At 35.8% G+C, this 20115-nt stretch overlaps 1 protein-coding gene across 3 annotated transcripts in view; it reads right to left on the bottom strand.

The window, feature by feature from the left end:
• Positions 1-880: 880 nt before the first annotated feature.
• FGF10 (fibroblast growth factor 10) overlaps positions 881-20115 on the bottom strand; it is a 57774-nt gene continuing 38539 nt past the window's right edge. For all 3 annotated transcript variants that reach the window (XM_079330296.1, XM_079330298.1, XM_079330297.1), the window contains exons 4-5: positions 6805-6908; positions 881-3115 (exon numbers count right to left, since the gene is read on the bottom strand). In XM_079330296.1, the coding sequence (XP_079186422.1) occupies positions 2918-3115; positions 6805-6908 (302 nt within the window). In that variant the 3' untranslated portion in view covers positions 881-2917. The remainder of the gene's footprint in view (positions 3116-6804; positions 6909-20115) is intronic.

Here is a 20115-nt window from a genome sequence, read left to right as displayed (position 1 = left end):
ACAAACAAAGACAATACTTTTATTCTCTAATCCCCACAGTTTATTATTTTTATTTAAATATAACATACTATACATTGTTGCTCAGTGATTTTGGTATCCCTTTTATTTTCTAAACCTCTCCCCCTGTTTTCTTTTTACTCAGGAGACTGTTATGCTCAGGGTGACAGAAAACAGAGCTTATGGTTGAGGATCTGGGATACTCTAATATCTGCAGTTTGCTCCCACTATAGTGGGTGTTACAGTATACCAAACACACAGGAATCATTGATTCCCTCAAGGGTTTTTTTTTATTTTGGTTAATTTTCAGAAACCACTCTTCATGTCACAAATGGCTCCTGGGTCACTTTGGGAAAGTGATATTTCCTGATCTTGTCGTTTGAGCAGCATGGTGTTTTGAGTACTATGATAATATTTATGCATAATCCTCCCCTGACCAAGTCATCTAGGTAATTCTGTAAGAACAGAATTTCATTTGTACCCTAAATGTTCTTTAAGTTGTCATTCAATACTGCATTCATCCAAACTCATACTGAAGGTTCAGTATGGGTGGTCCATTATGTCTTGTCAGTTTTAATTACTGATTACAAATTTGGGCAACAGAAACTTGCTTTTATCTTGGTAGTTAAGTTTCGCTGTGAGTGGCAATTACGTTTAAAATCTGAAATTCTTATTTCTCTTTCTAGAAAAATGTAATTTGTGAAGAAGAAAACTGGAGATAAAGTACCATGAAATACAATATCAGGTATCAACTAAAAATATGTTGTCTCTCAAAGAATTCCTAGTTTTAAAACAGCTGACTTTATTTAAGGACAGGAAATATAATCTGACCATTTTGTATTTTATGGGAAAGCTTTTTTTTTTTTTTTGCTTTTTAAAAAAAAACAAAAACAGCTAATATTTAAATAACAGATTAAGATTGAAGTGCTGGTTAAACATTGACTTAAATAAGTTATAGAAGGTTCCAACAACACCAGCCTTTATAGAGGTTAAACATTCTCAAAAAGACACATTAAGCAAGGCTCTCCTTTGTACCAAAATACAGTCTCCAAACAATAAAAATAAAACCAACTTTTTCACAACGAGAAATATTGAAGATAAACTGCAGCATCAATATAATCTTATAGTTATCAGTTAAAGTATTTAAAACAAAATAATATTATACTACTTTTGTTTCTTACTAAAGACACTGCAAAGGCTTATTTATTTATTTAGTGGAATACAATGTGAAGACAGTGGTACAAATTGTTTGATGTACTGTTTTCTATTTATCTGCTCTAACAAAATGAATCTCAATATGGTTACACTGGTGAGCTATCCAGAGCTCTCTAAAATTACTGAGTAAAGCAAAATACAAAACAAACCTTACGTACCATTAATTGAACAGACTTCATATTATGCTCAACTTTATTATACTGCAGTTGCTCAAGTTAAGCCATGGGATGAGTAACGCTTCATAAAAATGTGCTGGATATTATGTATTTTGAGCCTTCAGCTACTGTGATGGTTATGAAAGGCATGCTAAAGCTGGAAACCAGCACAGCTTTTTGGTTGGCTCTCATATAAAATATACATGTGAGTAAGAATCTCTGAAAAACACACGAGCATGATTTTGGATGTCCTGTCTTGCAGTCCTTAGTTGTATATCACTCCCACTATATGCCTGTGATTCTTCCAGTTGGTACCAAAGGCAAGTGGGTTGAATGAGAGTATCAACTGAATAAGGTGTGCAGGACTGTGTTGCCTTTTGGCTTCCCTTTCAGCGGCCAAATGTTGCACTCAGGGCTTACACACTACTGTTCTATTTTATCACTTGCAGTCTCAGTGATTTTAACAGGGATGGCCACATCAGGGTTCCAGCCCAACGTGTGCTGCAGAATATCACACTGATAGCAGTGTGCTAGATCCCTTAGATTTTGCTGAAATCAAAGTCAGATGAATAGGCACACAGATGCATTGACACCCAAGCACAGATGTGGCCCCTTCTCTCAATTTCAAAATAGCAGAAAGACCCTTTGAACAAAGTATTTCTTGAAGGTTTTTCTTGAGTGCTGATAAGTACAAAAATTTCTCCAATATAATGACACCCAATACCATAAATCCAAGCACTGCTTGTTTGCTCTTATGATTAAGTGCAAGACAGTTTAGGAAAAAATGGAGTATACACTCTAAATTCTGCCTTTAAAGCCTTGTCTAATACCTATTATCTGAGTACTTCTGAGGTTCTGAAATTTTAATCTATCAACCTCTGTGTGAAGTACTAAGGAAAAGGGAAAATAAGAAAGAAGCAAATGAGGAAACATTTCAAATAAAAAAGATATTTAACATCCTATTAAATAAATAACTTAGAGAGAAATAAAAAGAAATGAATTTAGGACATACAAGCAAACCATACTATTCATTTTGTTAGAACAGTTATACACTACTTTGCTTATCCTATCCATTCATCCACAAGGCTTCTCCAGAAATGTCATTATTTGTGCATATGACCCAAGTGCTTCCAGTAAATGCTTGTGTGTCTAACTGTTCATTGAATCATTAGGCTTGAATGAGCAATTAAGGACTTTGATATGAGTTAGTATTCCATAAATAGCATTCCCCATGAAGATCACACAACAGATTGTCTTATGTCCATCAAGGTCTGTTGCAGTGATTTAAAAAAAAAAAAAAGTTCACACTGGCAAAAAATTCCATCCCCTTTGATCCAGCTTCATTTTGATTATAAGATATGACAACGAACTAAATAAAGGTATTTCATGTGCCAGCAATAAGTACAAAACCTTCAAAGGCTTCCCCTGCTCTCATTTCAAACATGCAGATGTCTGTGCTACTTCTCCGCATCTACATTTTAAAAGAATTACCAGGTATTCTTGACATAACAGCCTTTGGTTCAGCTGCGTCAAAAAAATGCTTTGTTCACCTATGACATGACTACCATAGGAAGAAAGTGAGCTGAAGTGTTTTTCCTTCTTGTTTTCTGTCCTCTCTTCGTGGTTCCCCTCCCATTCAGGGCCACAAACATTTGCCTTCCATTGTGCTTCCAATTTAAGGACGCGTATGTGTTATATCCATTTTCTTCTATTCTTTCCTTCAATTTGCAGTCGCTGTTAAACTCCTTCTGTTAAAAGCAGAGGAAAAACCACAAATTCAGAATAAACATAGTATTTCAGCATACTGAAAGCAAAAGCTTTAAAATTTTTTTTCAAAAGATAGTAGTGTTTTGTATGTGGCAATCTTTTAGGATTTTACAGTACATTTAAATAAAAAGTTTCACTGTGACCACAGCATGTAAAGCTGCATCAGTTAGACTGCAAAGAATGAAGTTAACAAAGATATAATTAATTATTCATGCATAGATACAGTAGTTAAATGATATATTCATTAAGTACTGAAACTCTGTGCTGGAATATGGCAAGAATATTAAATCAAATTCTCAGTTATAAACTCAGTCATAAAGGAAGTAATCTTGGAATCATTAATCACATGACAGTTAGAACAAATATAACTCTTAAATATATTGAATGAAAATATTGGTACCATATATTAAACAAATATTGATGGAATAGGAGTTTTTCTTATTTAAAATAAGAATCTTTAGACCTCACCGGTAATGAAAAAGGGTTTTTTTGGATATCTGCAAATAATTGTTATGCTGCTATCAGAACTGATGTGAGGCCTATTCACTTGGCTGACCTGAAAAGAGGCTCAGCCCAAAAAGGAATCATATATGATCCTAAATCTTATTGAATAAACAAGGTTGGAAGTAATTTTATGTATGGGACCAGGGATTAAGATTTTCTATGTTTAAAGGAGAATCAGTTGTCAGGCTGTTAGAAGGAATCAAAAATACAAGCCTGTGGGACAATGTAGGGGAGACTACTTTTTTCTGTACTGTTAAATGTAATTTTACACAGACACACTCTTCTGTAGTGAAGTCAAGAATAGTTCTTTTCATAAAGAAGTAATTTCTACATGAAATCCATCCAATTCTAACAAATTATATTGCATTTAGAAGGCTTTTAAACGGCATGTGTTTGAAACATAATTAAATTAAAATGAAAAATCGGCATTTTGTTGGTTCTGCATTTCAGAAAATAAGATGTAATTTCACAGCTCATGCAGAAACAGGTCAGAATCTCAGAGTATGATATACTAACCGCATGCACTATTTTTAATGTGATCATTAACAAAATAAGAAATAAATCTGAATAATAAATCAAGTTTCATGTTAGTGAAATCAAGTTAAAATGTATTTTCCATGCCTATTAATTTAAATTAGAATTTTTAAACTAGTACTTTAATATAGTGAGAATTTTGTGTGTACAATTTATGTTTCCCTTAGTTGCAACAATGATCAGGGAAGACCTGGCTGGGGGAACAACATACATTCAAACTCCCAAAGTGCTCTTTAATTTTAGGATTGGTTGTTATTTGAACAATGATCAGTGGGGAAGACACTATCAAGGCAAGACTCTGTACAAGACCACTATAGACATTGCTTACACTCACAAAGCTATCATATAGATAATTTACCAGTTGTTTTCTGTAATATGTCACCTCTGGCATCAAGGTATTAAAGAGGCAGGTGCTCATCAATCACAGTTCCAAACCACAGTAACTTCTCCTATCTGCCTATTTGTTAAAGATGCTTAAAGAAGTTCCTTTTGTTAAAGAAACCTAGTAGTGAGTCTTTTTTTCTCTCATTTTAACCAAAATCAGTCAAATGGAAAAGTATTTGATTGACATAGAAGGAGCTTGCTGATTTTCCTAGATGCAGAATTGTACTCAAATCCAGTTTTTACTTCTATTCTTAAACAGCAGAGAAAAGATGATGTTGTGATGTGCTTAAGAAGTCTCACTGGCAGGGGTCTGAGTGCTACACACTGTGCTCATTTCAAATAAATCTCAGCATAAGCCTGCACCAATGTCTATTGTGCACGTGCTCAAGGGTGTTTTCACAATTTTTATTGGTTCTGGTATTCATATCCATCTGCAAACTGCCACACTGTAGTAATATGAGGCTAACTGCAAGTCCTGGGATTATGGGAAAAATAATAACAAAAGCATTCTTGAAATCGCTAAAGTATTATGGAATAGGTTTTGATAAATCATTATGCTGTGATTTTATGATGTGAATATTGAAAAATTATCTCAGCTGGAATTAAAAAAAAAGGCTTCCCACATTCGTATCTTCCTGTCAGCACTATTTCTAATACACTATGAATTACTGAATCTTATGGCAGCAGTTTCCATCTATGGTACATGAAAGCTGCTTCAATGTCTTTTGTACATATATAGTATTGGAATAGACTCTAAATAGGCTCTCAACACACCAGGCAAGGCTAACAGCTGGGGTAAGACTTTGGGATGGACCATCACAAATGACTGAAGTGCTCAACTGAGGAGTGTGAATTGAAGGTGGTGATTTATACTAAAACTTTCATCTACGTACAGAGGCACACACATCATCAATGAGTGTACTGAGTTAATCAGTGCACAGTTTTCTTTCTCAATAAGCACTGATCATTCTGTTTTTCTGACCAGAATCTAGAAATTAAATTTACATTTACAGGAATATAAGAAAAATTTCTTTGTTCTGGTCTTTCCTTAATGTGATTCTTTGACACTGTTGCAGAGTTTAGAAAATCAGAAGTATACATTTTTGAACCAGGAGTGACTAGCCACAGTGCAGATGACAGAGGACAGTTTATACAGTTTGTATGAGCTAAACACATTCTGTAGGAATGTTTCCTTAAAAAAGAGGGCTCAACGACTACAGGCCCCTTGAGTCACACTTGAGATTATTCATTGTTTTCAGCAGAAATAGGAGACCTAGCTGCATTGCTCAATGATAAATGCAGTCCCTATATGTGACTTCCTTTCTATAAAGCATATGGATGATCTGAACATTAAGCAACCTGCAGAATGGCTCAAAACCTTTCCAGGAACTGGAACAACATTGCAAAATTGCAAACCAAACCAGACGTAATATCAGAACAATCTGGTGGTTTGTGTAATCATGGGGATGTGTGGGGGTATATTTGAGTTTAGTTGTTAGATTTACAGATCATAGTGTTTTCTATTAAAAATATTTGGACAGCTTCTGGGTTTTCTTTTTTTTTTTTTTTTTTAATTTAAAAAAAAAATTTGTCTTGTTTTGTCCATTACTTCTGAATTTTGTTGTTTGGAATTTTTCCCCCTGAAAGTATCAGTAACCCTAAACTTATGCAAATGCAAGTTAAGTATATACAGACAACTCTCAAGTGAGACCTGAATTCTGCTCAGATAATTAAGTTCATGTCTCTCTATACTGTCCATAATCTTAATGATTAATCACTACAGTCAATTTAAAGCCTACTACTCTAGAAATCTTCTTCAGAGTTTTAAATTAATAATTTGGTATGTTTACTCCACGAGCTCAAGTTTCCATGATTTCAGGCACACTTTATCCCTCTCTCCACCCTTGGATTGCTGCTGAGTGTGATTGCACTGTAGAAAAGACAGAGGAAACAAGCCTTACAGATTACATTTTGTGAGACCTTCTCTACTGAAAACTCCTTAATAAGCAGTGTGACTGAGGCAGCAAGCATGATAAATCCCAGCAGCTATGTTGGTATGACATGAGCTTAGCAAACAACAGGAAACTTGTGGAGAGGGGTGATCCTGGTTTATCAGAGGATGAAATATTGATGAACAGCTCATTTCAGCTCTAATTAGTAGCAATACACAGACAAACAGTTTTCAATAGGCTAGGCAGGGAACTGTGCTGACTCCTGAAATCCATTTGGAATGTAAAAAGGTACTTACAGAGCCGTAGACTTTTCCTTTTTTGTTCATGGCTAAATAATAGTTGCTCTTAATAGACTTAACTGCCACAACTCCAATTTCTACAGATGTTATCTCCAATATGCCTAAAAAATAAAAATTGAACTATTTAGTCACTTTGTTACAGGATTTTCTCACTTATAGAAAAGACAATAAACCTGAAAAATACTAAACTTGTAATATTTAGAACCAATTAACCAAAAAATTCAGCAGAAATATTTTTTAAACCACTGCAAGAATATGCAAACATTTTTTATTTCAAATAATGTGTTTCCTAACCCTTCATTTAAAACCCCATTGATACTGAAGCAACTCCATTCTTGGCATAGATAATACTAAAATTTATCAGAAGAAATATTGAAACCACAGCATCAAATTAAATATATAGTACATGCCAATAGAATATTGGATTTTCCCCAATCTTTAAGACCTTTATTAAACAATTTATTCATTTTAGAACATTTAGATAAACTAAATCTCTTGGTTGCACTGAGCTGATAAATTCACTTTTGGCAAGTGTGTTGACAATGTGGGAAATAGTAAGACCAACACTAATGGCCACACTATCTTTGTCCTCCAGATATCAGAAACATTTTGCTCTGTTTATAATAAATATGATTTCCCCCCTTCTTTAAAACAGACTCTTTCTGGGACACTGGATGGCTCATAGGACCTGTAATGGGAGAAACACATTTCCATTTCTATTTTCTGCCCAGCAGCATACTGATTTGGGAGTAGGAACATGCCTGGCTCCAACATTTTTTTGTTCTGAAATTTTTGTAGCAATAGTTGGATCCATAGTCTGACTAACTCAGTGTGCTATACTAAGGGTGTACCAATGAAAAAAATTACAAGGAAAAAAACCTTCTTGATTAGATTGTGATAGCTGACACATACCAGGGACATGCCACTGATAGAGGCAGATGAGCGAGTCCATATTTGCAGGGCTTTAATCTATATTGTTCTTAAAATATTGCTCATTTTCACAGCAAAGAAAAGCCAAAGTTGCTTTCTTGATCTTCTGAGAGATAATTGCTATATAGGACTGAGCAGCTCTCCCATGGGACATCTGCTAAAGTAATTGTGCCCAAATCAGAGTAAAGTGGACTAGCTTGTGGGTGCAAACTATTAGAGGGCAAGACTGTGATGCAAACATGCTACAACACCACCAGTAACACTTTCATTTTTTCATTTTCTGTGTCAAAAAGTGATGAAAATAATTCATTTATTCTTGCTACAGAATTGTATTCTGAACTGTCTGGGTCCATCTCTAATACCAGTAACAAGACAAAAAATCATACCAAACCAAAACACAAAGAAGCAAGAAAAATACTGGCATAACATGTGTCATTATATATTTTTATGTTGAAAGGGATTAAACTGATTTAGATTTTGCCATACTGCCCTTGTGACAATAGCATCATATCAGGCAATTTCAATTAAATATTTCACTAAAAGCTGAAGAACAGTGCCTAAATAAGAAACTTGTACAAAATTAACCCATTTTAATTGCCTTACACTTGACTGATGGACATCAATACTTTTCAGTAAAATACTTAAATATAAGCAACACAAGTATTGCTTCAATGAATGAAAATGTATTCTGGTTTTTCTAATAAAGTTTGCTTGCAATTTCACGCTTCATTATATTTCTAGTGGGTCAACTGTGAGGAGGTCATGAAGAGAAAAGTTAGTACATTTACATTATATCCAGAACAACTAGCTTGATTATGGCTGGTTAAGCTATTTATTTGTAGCAAATATGGTAGAATTGTTCCAAATTATTATCAGGTTGATAATATCATCACTAATTATTTTGGATTCTTTCCCACTGAGTGTATACTTGAAAGTTGAAAAAATGTATAATTTTTGTTGACAATTTTGCATATTCTGTCCTCTACAGTATTTCTTTCAGGACAAGTTTAATCTTGATCTGTTAACTCTTCAGTAATAGAGATCTAATTTGATATTTTCTCTGTAGTCATCCAAGAGTTACCTGATGGTTACAAGCAGAATTACAATCTAGATTTTGTCTAGATTGCAGATTATTTACAGGTTTTCCCATGAGAAGAATTCGATTTGAGAGAAATCTTTTGAAGGCAATAGGAATCTTTCATTGGTTTTAGTGATGCAGACAAGTTTCAAAGGTCAGCAGGAGAGCATCGACTCATCTGACATGAATCTGCAAGAAGATCTAAGAAATTTCTAGAACTTTGAAATAATTTGAATATAAATAAGTAAAAGGCATTTGATGAAGGGGTGAAAAGATTAATTTGATTATTCTTGAAGCACTATTAAATTCAGCAGGAATATATTAAAAAAGGAAATTGAAACATACAGTATGAAGCTTAAAACTAGTGTTTCCCCTTTCCCCTTCCCTTTCTATTTTTTTTATTTTTTAATTTTTAATTTTATTCCCATCACTGTTAACTTTTAATTTGAGCTTTTTTCTTTTCTGTACAACTGAAAAAAAAAGGCATTTCAACATGCTTCCTTGCATGCTTCCTGTATCTGGTTTTATACCATTGCTTGGTCTTAGGTATTCCCATGCCTTAAGACTTCATTGCAAGAAGATAAGGTAAATAATTTCCATGATATATTCTGACTTGTAATTATTCTTGATAATAAGCAGTACAAAAAAAAAAAAATAACGTTATTGGGACAAAAGTCTTAGGAGTTATTTATTCTGGTTTCATGCTTCTTAGGAACTTGGAAATGAAAATAAATTAATTAAAAATACCAAAATGCTCTGGCCTCTATTATAGTTTTAAACCAGATAGCACACTGTTATTTTACAGCCATAACTCTGCAAAAAGCCAACAATTACAACTAATCCCCATTGACCACATCCACTGTAAAAGCACAGCTTTCAATACCCAAGCCATTTCTAATTCATTATAATTAGAAAGATTTCAAATATCAACTTTTGATGTGCCCTGTAGCTATGCATGTGCTGTCTTTACAGGTCCCAAAGGCTTTTAACATATTACTAACAGAACCCAAATGAATTTACCTTAAATAAACTGTGTTTTTATAGTTTATAAAAGTGATCATTATGCACATTACAAGGCAACAGAAACCTGACTGTTTGTCTTCTTGCTTTGCACAGAGGGTCTGTAAAATTACAACTGAAAATTGCACTGCCTTGATTAGGTATGCTAATTAAAAATGTCACATGTTTCATTAAATGCTGATAATATGAAGCAAAAAAAAAAAAAAAAAGAAAAAAGAAAAATATCCTAGGAACTAGATGAAGTTATGTCAAGCAGTTCTTAGGAAAGACTCTTTGACAGAATATCTGGTCTGTTGTCAAGGCAGAAGTGCAGTGATGAAGACACAGTCTGCAACAAAGAAGCACTTGATTCTGGGACCAAGTTCAACTTCTTTGCAGTGTGAGACAGTGGTCATTTTTCTGTAGTTGTATCATTTGTTCTTGTAACTCTCTTAAGGAGTTCTTATAAACACATTTAAAACATCTCCAACACTCGTTGCAGTCCCCTCTATGTAGAAGAACAGAACCTACACCCTTCAGAGATTATCTCTTAGCAATCCACAAACAATTCCTCCCCTCTCTGAGTTTTCTTCTGTGTGCAAAAATGTTGTAGATGAAGAGTGAGATCAGCTGAACAGAATGTGATGACGACTGAGAGCTTGTGAAATCTTTTGGTTTCCCAAAGGGTGATAAGCAGCTGCTGGACCCACGAAGGAAGCTGCAGCTCTTGGCAGGTACTGCAGAGGACAGGGTTTGTGGTGACTGCAGGTGAGACTAAACCGGCTTTACAGAACTTTGCCTTTTGTGCCCTAAAAAGGAGTTTCTCTGAAGGAGTGTCTTTGACATCCACTGACTTGAGTCAAAAAGAGTTGGTGTTCATGCATAATGTTGAAGATATGGTAGTTCAAAAAGCTGTTCTGAGTAGATAGCTTGAAAAAAAAGTGGTTTGAAGCAAATATATTTCTGGGATGTAGTCATGGAAGAGTGAAGTGCTAAGGTATATGAAGCTACTGCCTCTGTTTCTACTCTGTTTCACACAATTGCACCTGTGCAAAGCAAGTGGAAATTATTCCCAAATGACAAATTATACAGCTATTCCTATATAATAGAAAAAGGAAGATGATGGACTAATAGATTAAAAAACATAGGAAGCAATGAAGATGGCAAGCAAGTCTTGCCTTTAAAAGGCTTTTCAATTAACCAAAGTAGTTCCACTGAAAGGCAGTCTTACAGGCAGTCTTGTTGGTGTTGAAAGGCAGCTTAAGATACAAATCACACAAGTGACAGTGCTGCAGTTATGGGCAGAAATCTCAAATAACAACCAACCTGAACCATAGCCTGAGCTTTGCCATAAAAATGAAATTTTATTTGAAGTTAAACCAGTTCTGTGGCTTTTATTAACACTTAATATTTTTGAGAGCACCATTGCTCCTACTCTAAATCAGAAGTTAATGTACTGAAAGACCACAATCTGCTAATGTGTCATATTTAGATCAACTATAGCCAAAATATTAATGTCCCATTAACTTTTTTGTCTAGTGCCCACATCTAGTTTGGAAAAGGTTGAGAAATGTATCAAATCTTCTGGGAGATTATGGTAACACAACCTCTGAGCCTTCCTACACCAGCACAGTGTCAGCGTAAGATGTGCATAAAAATCACATAAAATAAAAGCATAGAAATCACACTAATTATTAGAGCCCATTTTCAGATCCACAAAGTCTGTAACAACTTTCTTTTCATCTTCTACTGGTTTCATGGCTATAATTTCAGAGCAGAGCACAGATGCCTCAACCAACAGCTCTCCGTAGACCAAGCAAATTGAAGAGTGTCATAGAGGAGCTGTTGGTTAGCAAAGGAGGAGTTTAGGTTTAGCTACAAAAATTGTCAGGAATCAATTTAGCTAGTATACATCCTGACATGTAGCAGAAACAATTACTTCAGTTCAGGATCATTATTTGCCTACATTTTTCTCTCTGGTCAGTGAAGACAGGCAACTTCCAAGGACAGTTCTAAACAGCACTCCCTCTGTTAAGTTTCCACAGCTAGATGGGTTAAACTGAAGCAGAAGAAGTGATGGAAGTAGCTTCGAGGACAAATCTATGTTGCCAATTATATGAGCTCAAATGTTTTCTCCAGGACACCATGTCTGTCACTTTCATCACTAACACACAAGCATGTAATCAGATTAAGCCAAAGTGCTAGGGAATATAAACACGTTTCCTTCCTTCAGAGGGATTTAGTTCACACTGTTGAGATGGGATGGCTACATATAGAGCCAACTGTACCTGGTTCTGTTAATCAGAGCTCAGATTTCTTGAGCTCTGTGTTTTGAGCCAAGATGGGAAGACATATAAACAGCTGCATGAATGTTGATGGAAAATGTTGATATCTGAGCATCTCAGCCTGCTTGACCCCAACACTGCAGGATTTGGTAACTTTTAAATTAGACACAGACAGTGTAGGAATACATTATCTGATCTGGTTTAGGGGCAGAGAAGCTATAAGTGACAACTCATACTAACCAAGGAAGAGGATTACTCCTATGCCAAGAGAAAAAATGGAAAACAAAACACCACCATCACAGTATAGTACATATGATTAGATGCAGGGTTTTAGTTATCTGATTAGATCTCTTGACAAAGATAGCTGAGGAGTTTCAGCCCTCCCTTCCTCCCACTATTTTTTTCTTGCCTCTGTGCTGAAGTTCACCAACCCTTCAAATGTAACTGTTTGTGGAGCAGCACTATAAACAAAATCACTGGAATGATCTGGCTTGGAAAAAACTCAATAGAAAACAAATCAACCTAAAACCCTAAGGACTAAACAATCCAAGTTTTTGCAGTCAGTTTTAGTAGTATATATTTTCTAGACCTTCTAGTGCTCTCTCTTTGGTCTCTTTCCAGTTGGCTAGTTTTTTTGAACTAAGGTGCCCAAGAGTGGACCAATTTCTGACTAAGGCCTGATGGGTACTGACTTGAGCAGAATGACTACTTCATGTGTTTATAAGGAAACCTGGATCCTATTCCAAGTCCTAATCGAAACTTGGCAGTCCATGTATGTTTCCATTTTGTAGACAGGACCAGGCACTCAGGATTTCTGCCAAATCTTAAATTTCCATGTCTCCACAGAAACATGCAGGAGAATGGAAAGCTTATAAGTGAGTAGTACAGCTCAGTACATTTTCTGAAGGCTGTGTGGATCTGCCTGTTTCAACCTGGGTGATATTCCAAGTTATCTTTCACATTTATGATTACTATATTCACCTCCTGCATTTTACCACCTGTATAAGATTCAGAGTGAATAAGCTTAACTGGAAGAAACTGGATAGAGGTTTTTCCATTTAATAGAGGCTATTCCATTTAATGTCCATCCTAACAGACTAGGGAGGTACGACAGAAGAAAGAAACAGAAGAACTGCAGAAGAAACAGTCCAAGTGCATGGTGACTGACAGAAGCATCTGTACATCTGTACACCTGCAATCTGACCTTTCCCTCCTTTCTAGCTGGGTGGAATGTATTGACCAGAGAACTAATGGGCTGAAATTAGCAACAGGTACAATACCCATATTTGCAAATGGGGTGCAAATGACAATTAAATGGCACCAAACAGTATTTAGGCATTGACAGTACCAGCAGATGGAAGGGAACCAGGATGCTAAAGCAGTCAGAGTATGTACAAACAGATGAAAGAACTCTTATGAGGCATTGTATAGATGTTGTGGGACAGGAAACCCAGTGTTCTGCAGATGTCCTCTGCAATTTGTCTACCAACTATCTTTATACAAATGACAAGCTGCTGAGACTGTCTGACACATACTGTGGCTTTTGTTCTAGCTAAGGCTGCTAGAACAACAGCTAAGTGGGACAACAGCTCTCTTTCATCAGTTTTGTTTCATTTTGGACCTCATTTGTCCTTATGATGGATCTTGGCTCCCCTTTATGCAAGAAAACAACACTGGCAAAATATGGACTGCTATTTTTCCATCTGAAACACTTGTCTTATTGTTGAAGGCAGAAGACCTTCTAGGAACCATAACTACCTGCATAGCTACCACAAAGATTGGCATTGTGCACTGCACTGCCTGTGGCAGGTGGGATCTTCTCCTGAGTCTCTATGTCCACAATTACTTAATAAAGGGGTAAAATAGAAAAAAAATCACAAAATTCTACAGGCACCTCTTTGAAATACCATGAATAAGAACAGTTTCTAGCAGTATTTTGTTACTGCTATGTTTCTCTGGGGGGGGGAAAAAAAAAGGAAGTTTTTAGTGTTTTCCCTGCAAATCAAAAAGTTGCCAGACACACTAATCAATAAGTTGTTGGTTCTAGTGGTTTATGTCTATCTTTGCCTCACACGGCTAAAAGGAATCCATGGTATTTTAAAATATGGGATCCACATGTTTATAATGAAAGATTACCCCTGGACAGCTATAATGATCATTCTTTTTTACATAATGATGTTTGGTGGTAGTTACTCATCAACACTTTCAGCAGTTTTCTTCTGCAATGCCACAAATATTCCTAATGTTACTTGATCATTATAATCTCTTTTGCAAGAAAATAATGGGAACAGAATGAACATCTGAGAAGTGTAGATTAGGGCAGCTGTATGGCATAGGTAATCAGTATTGAGGAAATCAATGCAAAAAGTATTTCACTGTATCTGAAAATTCCTTAAATTTTTGGTATTTAAATCCTCACATCTGTTTTTTGTCCCTTCTGGCTTTTTTTTTTTCTCCAGAAATATTTTTTCTTAGCCAACCTGGATATGATCAAATAAAAGCTGGGCCTCTGACCTTAATACTTGTATTTATATAGTTTGGGACAATGTTGCATATGATTCAATGGGTAATTTTGAGTAGCTCATAACCTGTTTGGAACTTTGAAAAAATACCTACTGCCTAAGCTTTTTCAGACAAAATATTTTTGTTATAAAAATTGTTGTTCAACAGTCTTGGGGTAAAGGAAGAGAAATTAATTGCATGTTGCTACTATATGAGAAGATATTAAGGCCAGCAGTCAAGCAGCTGAAAAGAACCTGATGACCTCTGATCACCAGTTTACTGTTTTATCCATTAATTGCTTTTTAAAAATTCTAAATGACAACCAATCAAAAAGTCACCATTCAATAACTATTATTCTTGTTACAATGCTATGTGACCCACTTCTCAGCATTTAATGCTAGATTTACACTTTGTCTTACCTATTCTGTGCACTGTACATTTCTTTCTTCATCAAAGGTATGCAGTAAAAGCATATAACAAGGTTTGTGCTCTAGCAAACATATGTAAGCTATGGCCTGCTGTAGTGCAAGCACCTGATATATGTCTTTCACAGTGTTTTCATCTTTAATACTTGACTGTCTCTAACCTGGTTAGACCTGGTATCTTCAGACTGCTAGTACAAACAGTTCTTTTTAAACTTTGATGAGCACTGATAAGTGCTGTCCTCTTAAGCATTCATTCAACACCTCATAAAAAAGCAGGATTACAAAATCGTCAATCTTGCAAAGCAACTTAAAAGGCTGATCTGAAGAGCACAATCACTTCACACCCTTCTGCTTTCATTATCTTCAAGTCTCCTTCTATATTGTTTCCATCTTCCCTGCTGACATCCTCAGATAGCAGCTAACAAGCATGTTTTGCACACAAGATTATGTGATCTAATTGCACGTGCTTGCAACCCATGTCTTGTCCTTTTAAAAAAACTACGACTCCCTAGCCTGGTTGCTGAAATTTTTTTGGGTTCCTTTTCCTTGAACTGTGTAAGTGTGAGCACAATAGTTCACAAAACTATGCTAAGGACACTGAAAAGACAATCCACAAAGTTTGGCACATTATTTCCAGTTTTTCTGATCAATGTGCTGTAGTTTAACAGCACAAATCTCATTCAGCCAGCCAGCCCCAATCATTCATTTGGCAGTGAGTATCACATCACAGATTTGTGCTGTCACACCAGCAGAATCCATGCAGGCAAAGAATATCCCATTTTGTCTCCATATTTCTGTGTCAGGTTGAGATACCTTTGCTTACACCACTGTCTAACACTGCAAAGAGAGCCTGTCCCTAGGCCATTTGATGAAAACTCTCAATCATATTCACACCTTCTAGGGCTGGCCTGGTGTGTCCCTAAGAGGGCTTGGTTCCATTTTCCTGAGAACGGTACCTACAGAGACATTGCCTGCCTGCCAGAGCCACCTGTGGATTCTCTGTTCTGAGTGTCTGACACACTGTGTGGCAGCCCAACAGTTTGCTCTTTGTGTAGTCTGATGGCAAAACCATGTAGGGGCTGCTTTGCAAGACCTGGCATCAAACTGCTAAAACCCAAAGGAACTAAGACTGGCTTGGTCTTGCTTATATTGTCCCGGCAGTGAATTATGTTGAAAATTTTATAGAAGTTGACCCCAGCAGAAAACAATTTGTGCCAAATAAAACTAAGTGTGAACTACCATGTGCAGTGTAAAACAGGAGTGCAGGATCAAAAGTCATCTTGGGAAGTATGTTATTACTGTAGACCTGAAGACAGCTTTGGAGAGGAGCAGCTGAAGATCACAGCTTCCATATAATGGGATTTTTCATGTGAATGCAGAAACACTGGGGAATGTCAGATCAATGGTGAGCATGCCACTTGTACAAACATTAAATGTAAAACTATCTACAGTTGCTTGTGCATGACCAACTCAGTTGCATTCCAGGTTCCATAATTTTTTCTATTTTTCTACATGTTGTGTAACTGGTGTATAGAAGACAATAAATAAACAAGTTATGGGTTAAAAATAGGGGGAAAAAAGTAATAATTTGTCCTAGGAAAGCAAGTAACAAAATCCTGGTATTTTCTGTCCTCAGCGTATTCATTAATGATTTACAGTAATGCCATGAAAACCCCTGCTGATTATACCAAATTATTCAGGGTACTAAATCTGAAGGAACTGGGAATAATTGGAAAAGACTCTCAGAACTTAAGCTGATAAGGCACTAAAATATGAGGAAAAATTCAGTGTAGGTGAATGTTGTATTAAGTGATGCACACAAGAAAAATAACACAGGTTATGAACATGGTTATAAACATGGAATGTGTTACAGAACTGCTTACAGTTGAGCTGCTAGTTCTTGGTGTCATAGTAGATACTAAAAAAATCAGGAATGCTTAGGAAATGAAAAATACAGCCACAAATTTTAAGTCCATCCATGATTATATTTTGAATGCAAATGGTGCCCTTGTCTCTTGTCTCATAAAATGTAGAACAAAACTGGAAAAACGACATGAAAAACCAACATATATGATCTGAAATAACAATTAACTAATATTTGAGGAATAACTAAACCACCGGGCTTTACATGGTGGAACAGAAATGACTTAAGTAGCACAAATCTGTAAAAAAACTGTAGGTAACCTTGAGAAAATGAAAAAGCAGATACTGTGCACTGATTCTTAAGTGAAATTACTGGCCAGAAAACAACAATTTAATGTTTAAAACAAAAGAAGTTATTTTTTCACACTTGTTAGATTACAGCACTCATTGTTAGGATGTCAGTTTGCCTGAACTGAAAAGCAGTCAGAGCAATTAATTCTGAAAATATATTCCTAAGACAAGTAAATCAATGCCATCATTAGTCTCTGAGTTGCACACTGGGGAAGTATCACAGGCTGTTACCATTGTACTCTTGTTCTTCTTCTCTTGGGGCTTCTCCTACTGCTACTGTCAGAGACAGGAAACCAGATTGACCTTTAGTCTGAAGCAGTGGAGTCACCCTTTAATTCTTACATATACATCCCCCATACAGAGGAATGAAAAAAAGCAGAGAAGCAGTCAGCAGAGACCTGTCAAGGGCAAATTCTATTAAATCTAATCTGATTTTATAACAGCGTAACAGGTCACGTCATGAAAAGGGCTATGCAGTTAGGCTTTTGACACAACCACATTACGTAATCATAAATACCCTAGTTTAATATAAATTTATTTTAAGTAGGACGAAAAGCAGGCTAGAAAACTATATTTAGACAATTGTTGCCAATGATTCTCTGCAGAAATGGAATGAAGTGTTGAAGAAGTGCAAATACAGGATGAAGAAGAACAAGATAACTATTCTGCAGAAAAGTTCCTGAGTGACTACTGGTGTACAATGTGGGCTTGAGGGAGCAACATTAAAAGTTAATTGCTTCCTAACTTATCTAAACACATGGAAAATGCAAATATATTCCAGCTCTTGGAAGGATTAATCTAAATTCTATGCTTATTTCAAAGTATGTCTAAGGAGGGCACCCAGCATAGAAAAACAAGATTTGTACTTAGGAAAAGGAGACTTGAGAGGAAAAAAATGTAACAGTAACTTTCAAATACTTAAAAATTTCTGGGAAAAGGAGGGAATGTTCCATACAAGAGACTACAGAAATAGTGGGCTCAACTACACAGAAGAGTAAGAGGGGATGTTAAGAATAATAAGATTTTAATAAGGGTGATAAAAACTCTCTTTATTCATTAAAGATGCTTTGGAGTGTGTGCAGACTTTAAGAGCAGGTGATAAAAGTGTCCAGCTGAGTTGATGATAGATATGTTGTGGGACATGGAGATGTACCACATGATCTCTTGAGAATGCTTCCAAGCCCATAAAACTGTGTTTTTACACACAGGAAGTCAATCAATTATTTCTGAGTATGTTGGACTGACTACAATACAGAGTAATATTTTTACGTTATTTGAACTTCAATGTAGTTACAGTGTGCATGGTGTGCTGTTGATTTTTGGCTACAAAGGAACCAGTCAAAACTACTGTATGATATTTCTGATTAGCACTGGAATTCCAGAAGAGTAAAGAAACATTAAAAGCCCCAGGCAGCAGCAAAAGATGGTTCAGATATGTGGTATTCCTAGGAAATAGAGGAGTGTGGTCATTTACATTATGCTCAAAAAATTCAAGACCATAATTGTTTAGCATTGAATTTTCTTTAGATCTACTTTGGATACTTGCCTCTAAATGGTGAGATTTATGTACCTCATCCCCATGTTCTTCATTTGCTTGTTTTGTGCTTATGATCTGATCAAATGTAGCATTAACCGTATTTCCTTCCTGCCTTATTAGAAACTACCAAACACTGCAGTCAGTGCTGTTCATACATGAGGCATTGATTTCTGTAAATAAGTAATAATTGATGACTCTACTAGTCCTGTTAGACTGAAATGTGAAGGGACTTCTACCTAAAAACAAAATTTAAAATATGTTTGAATTCTGGTAAATCCTACAGAACGTGTGTTTCAGTACATGAAAACTGGACTCTTAATTGCAGTTCCTACAGGAATTATTAAATTGTAGGTCTCCTTTCACAAATCAGGATCATAGGCAGCAAGTATCCTACAAGGCAAAGCATGAGGATACCACGTATGCAAATTTGATTATTAATGGCCGTGCTTTCCCCCTCACTTCTATTGAATTACTTCTTTTCCTATTCTTTACTTTCCAATGCCTCTCTTTTCCTCAAGCCCATGCTGTAATCTCCTCCCCTTTCCTTGTAGACACTAACAAAAGAACTTGATAAAAAAAGACTAAGTTGAAACATGTGACTAAGGATCACAGTGGCTTCCTTTAATCTCTTAATCTATTTATTTACTTTACATATTTGCTGTTTTAAAAATTTTGTGCCAAGACCATGCTTTGGGGGCTCCTTGTTGGTTTTAAGCTAACACAATAAACAACAGTTACAACACTGCTGAATCTATTGACGTGCATCTTTTCAATCATAATTCACTTCCATGAAACTACAGAGCAATTGAACTGCCTGACCCCACTCAGTCCCACCAGTTACATTCTTAGCTGCCTATGAAAACAAAAAAGCCTTCAGAGACAGCAGAAGATAAAAATCTTGGGGGCAAAACTGGAAGAAATTTTTGCATCAGGGTAAAAATTATATTACAAATATTTTCTTTGTAATAACAATAGAGCAACATTATTTGAAACTATTTGTAATGATTTTTAATTTCCAGGTCTCATATGTCTCACTTAGTGTGCAACAGCTAATGCTCTGCAAAATCTTTAACAGGACAGAGATGATGAAATTCTTGTTGGCAAACTACCTTTTCATCTCTCTGGTATCAAAATGGAACAGTTCTGGTGCAAAGGGATCTAGCATGTTGCCTTAAGTATCTCAAAGCTTCCAGTGCCAGTGATAAAATATCAGTTGAAGAGATCCAGTGCCCACTGTCCTCAGAGATCCCTTCTAATGAATCTGATGATTTGAAATATCAATCTCTGAGGTCAAAAACAACAATTCCAGTGCTAAAGGGGGACATAAAATGGAGAAAT

This window comes from Erithacus rubecula (assembly GCF_903797595.1).
Source record: "Erithacus rubecula genome assembly, chromosome: Z".
Lineage (NCBI taxonomy): Eukaryota > Metazoa > Chordata > Aves > Passeriformes > Muscicapidae > Erithacus > Erithacus rubecula.
Note: the sequence above shows the minus strand (reverse complement) of the source record. Positions and strands in the feature narration are given on the sequence as shown.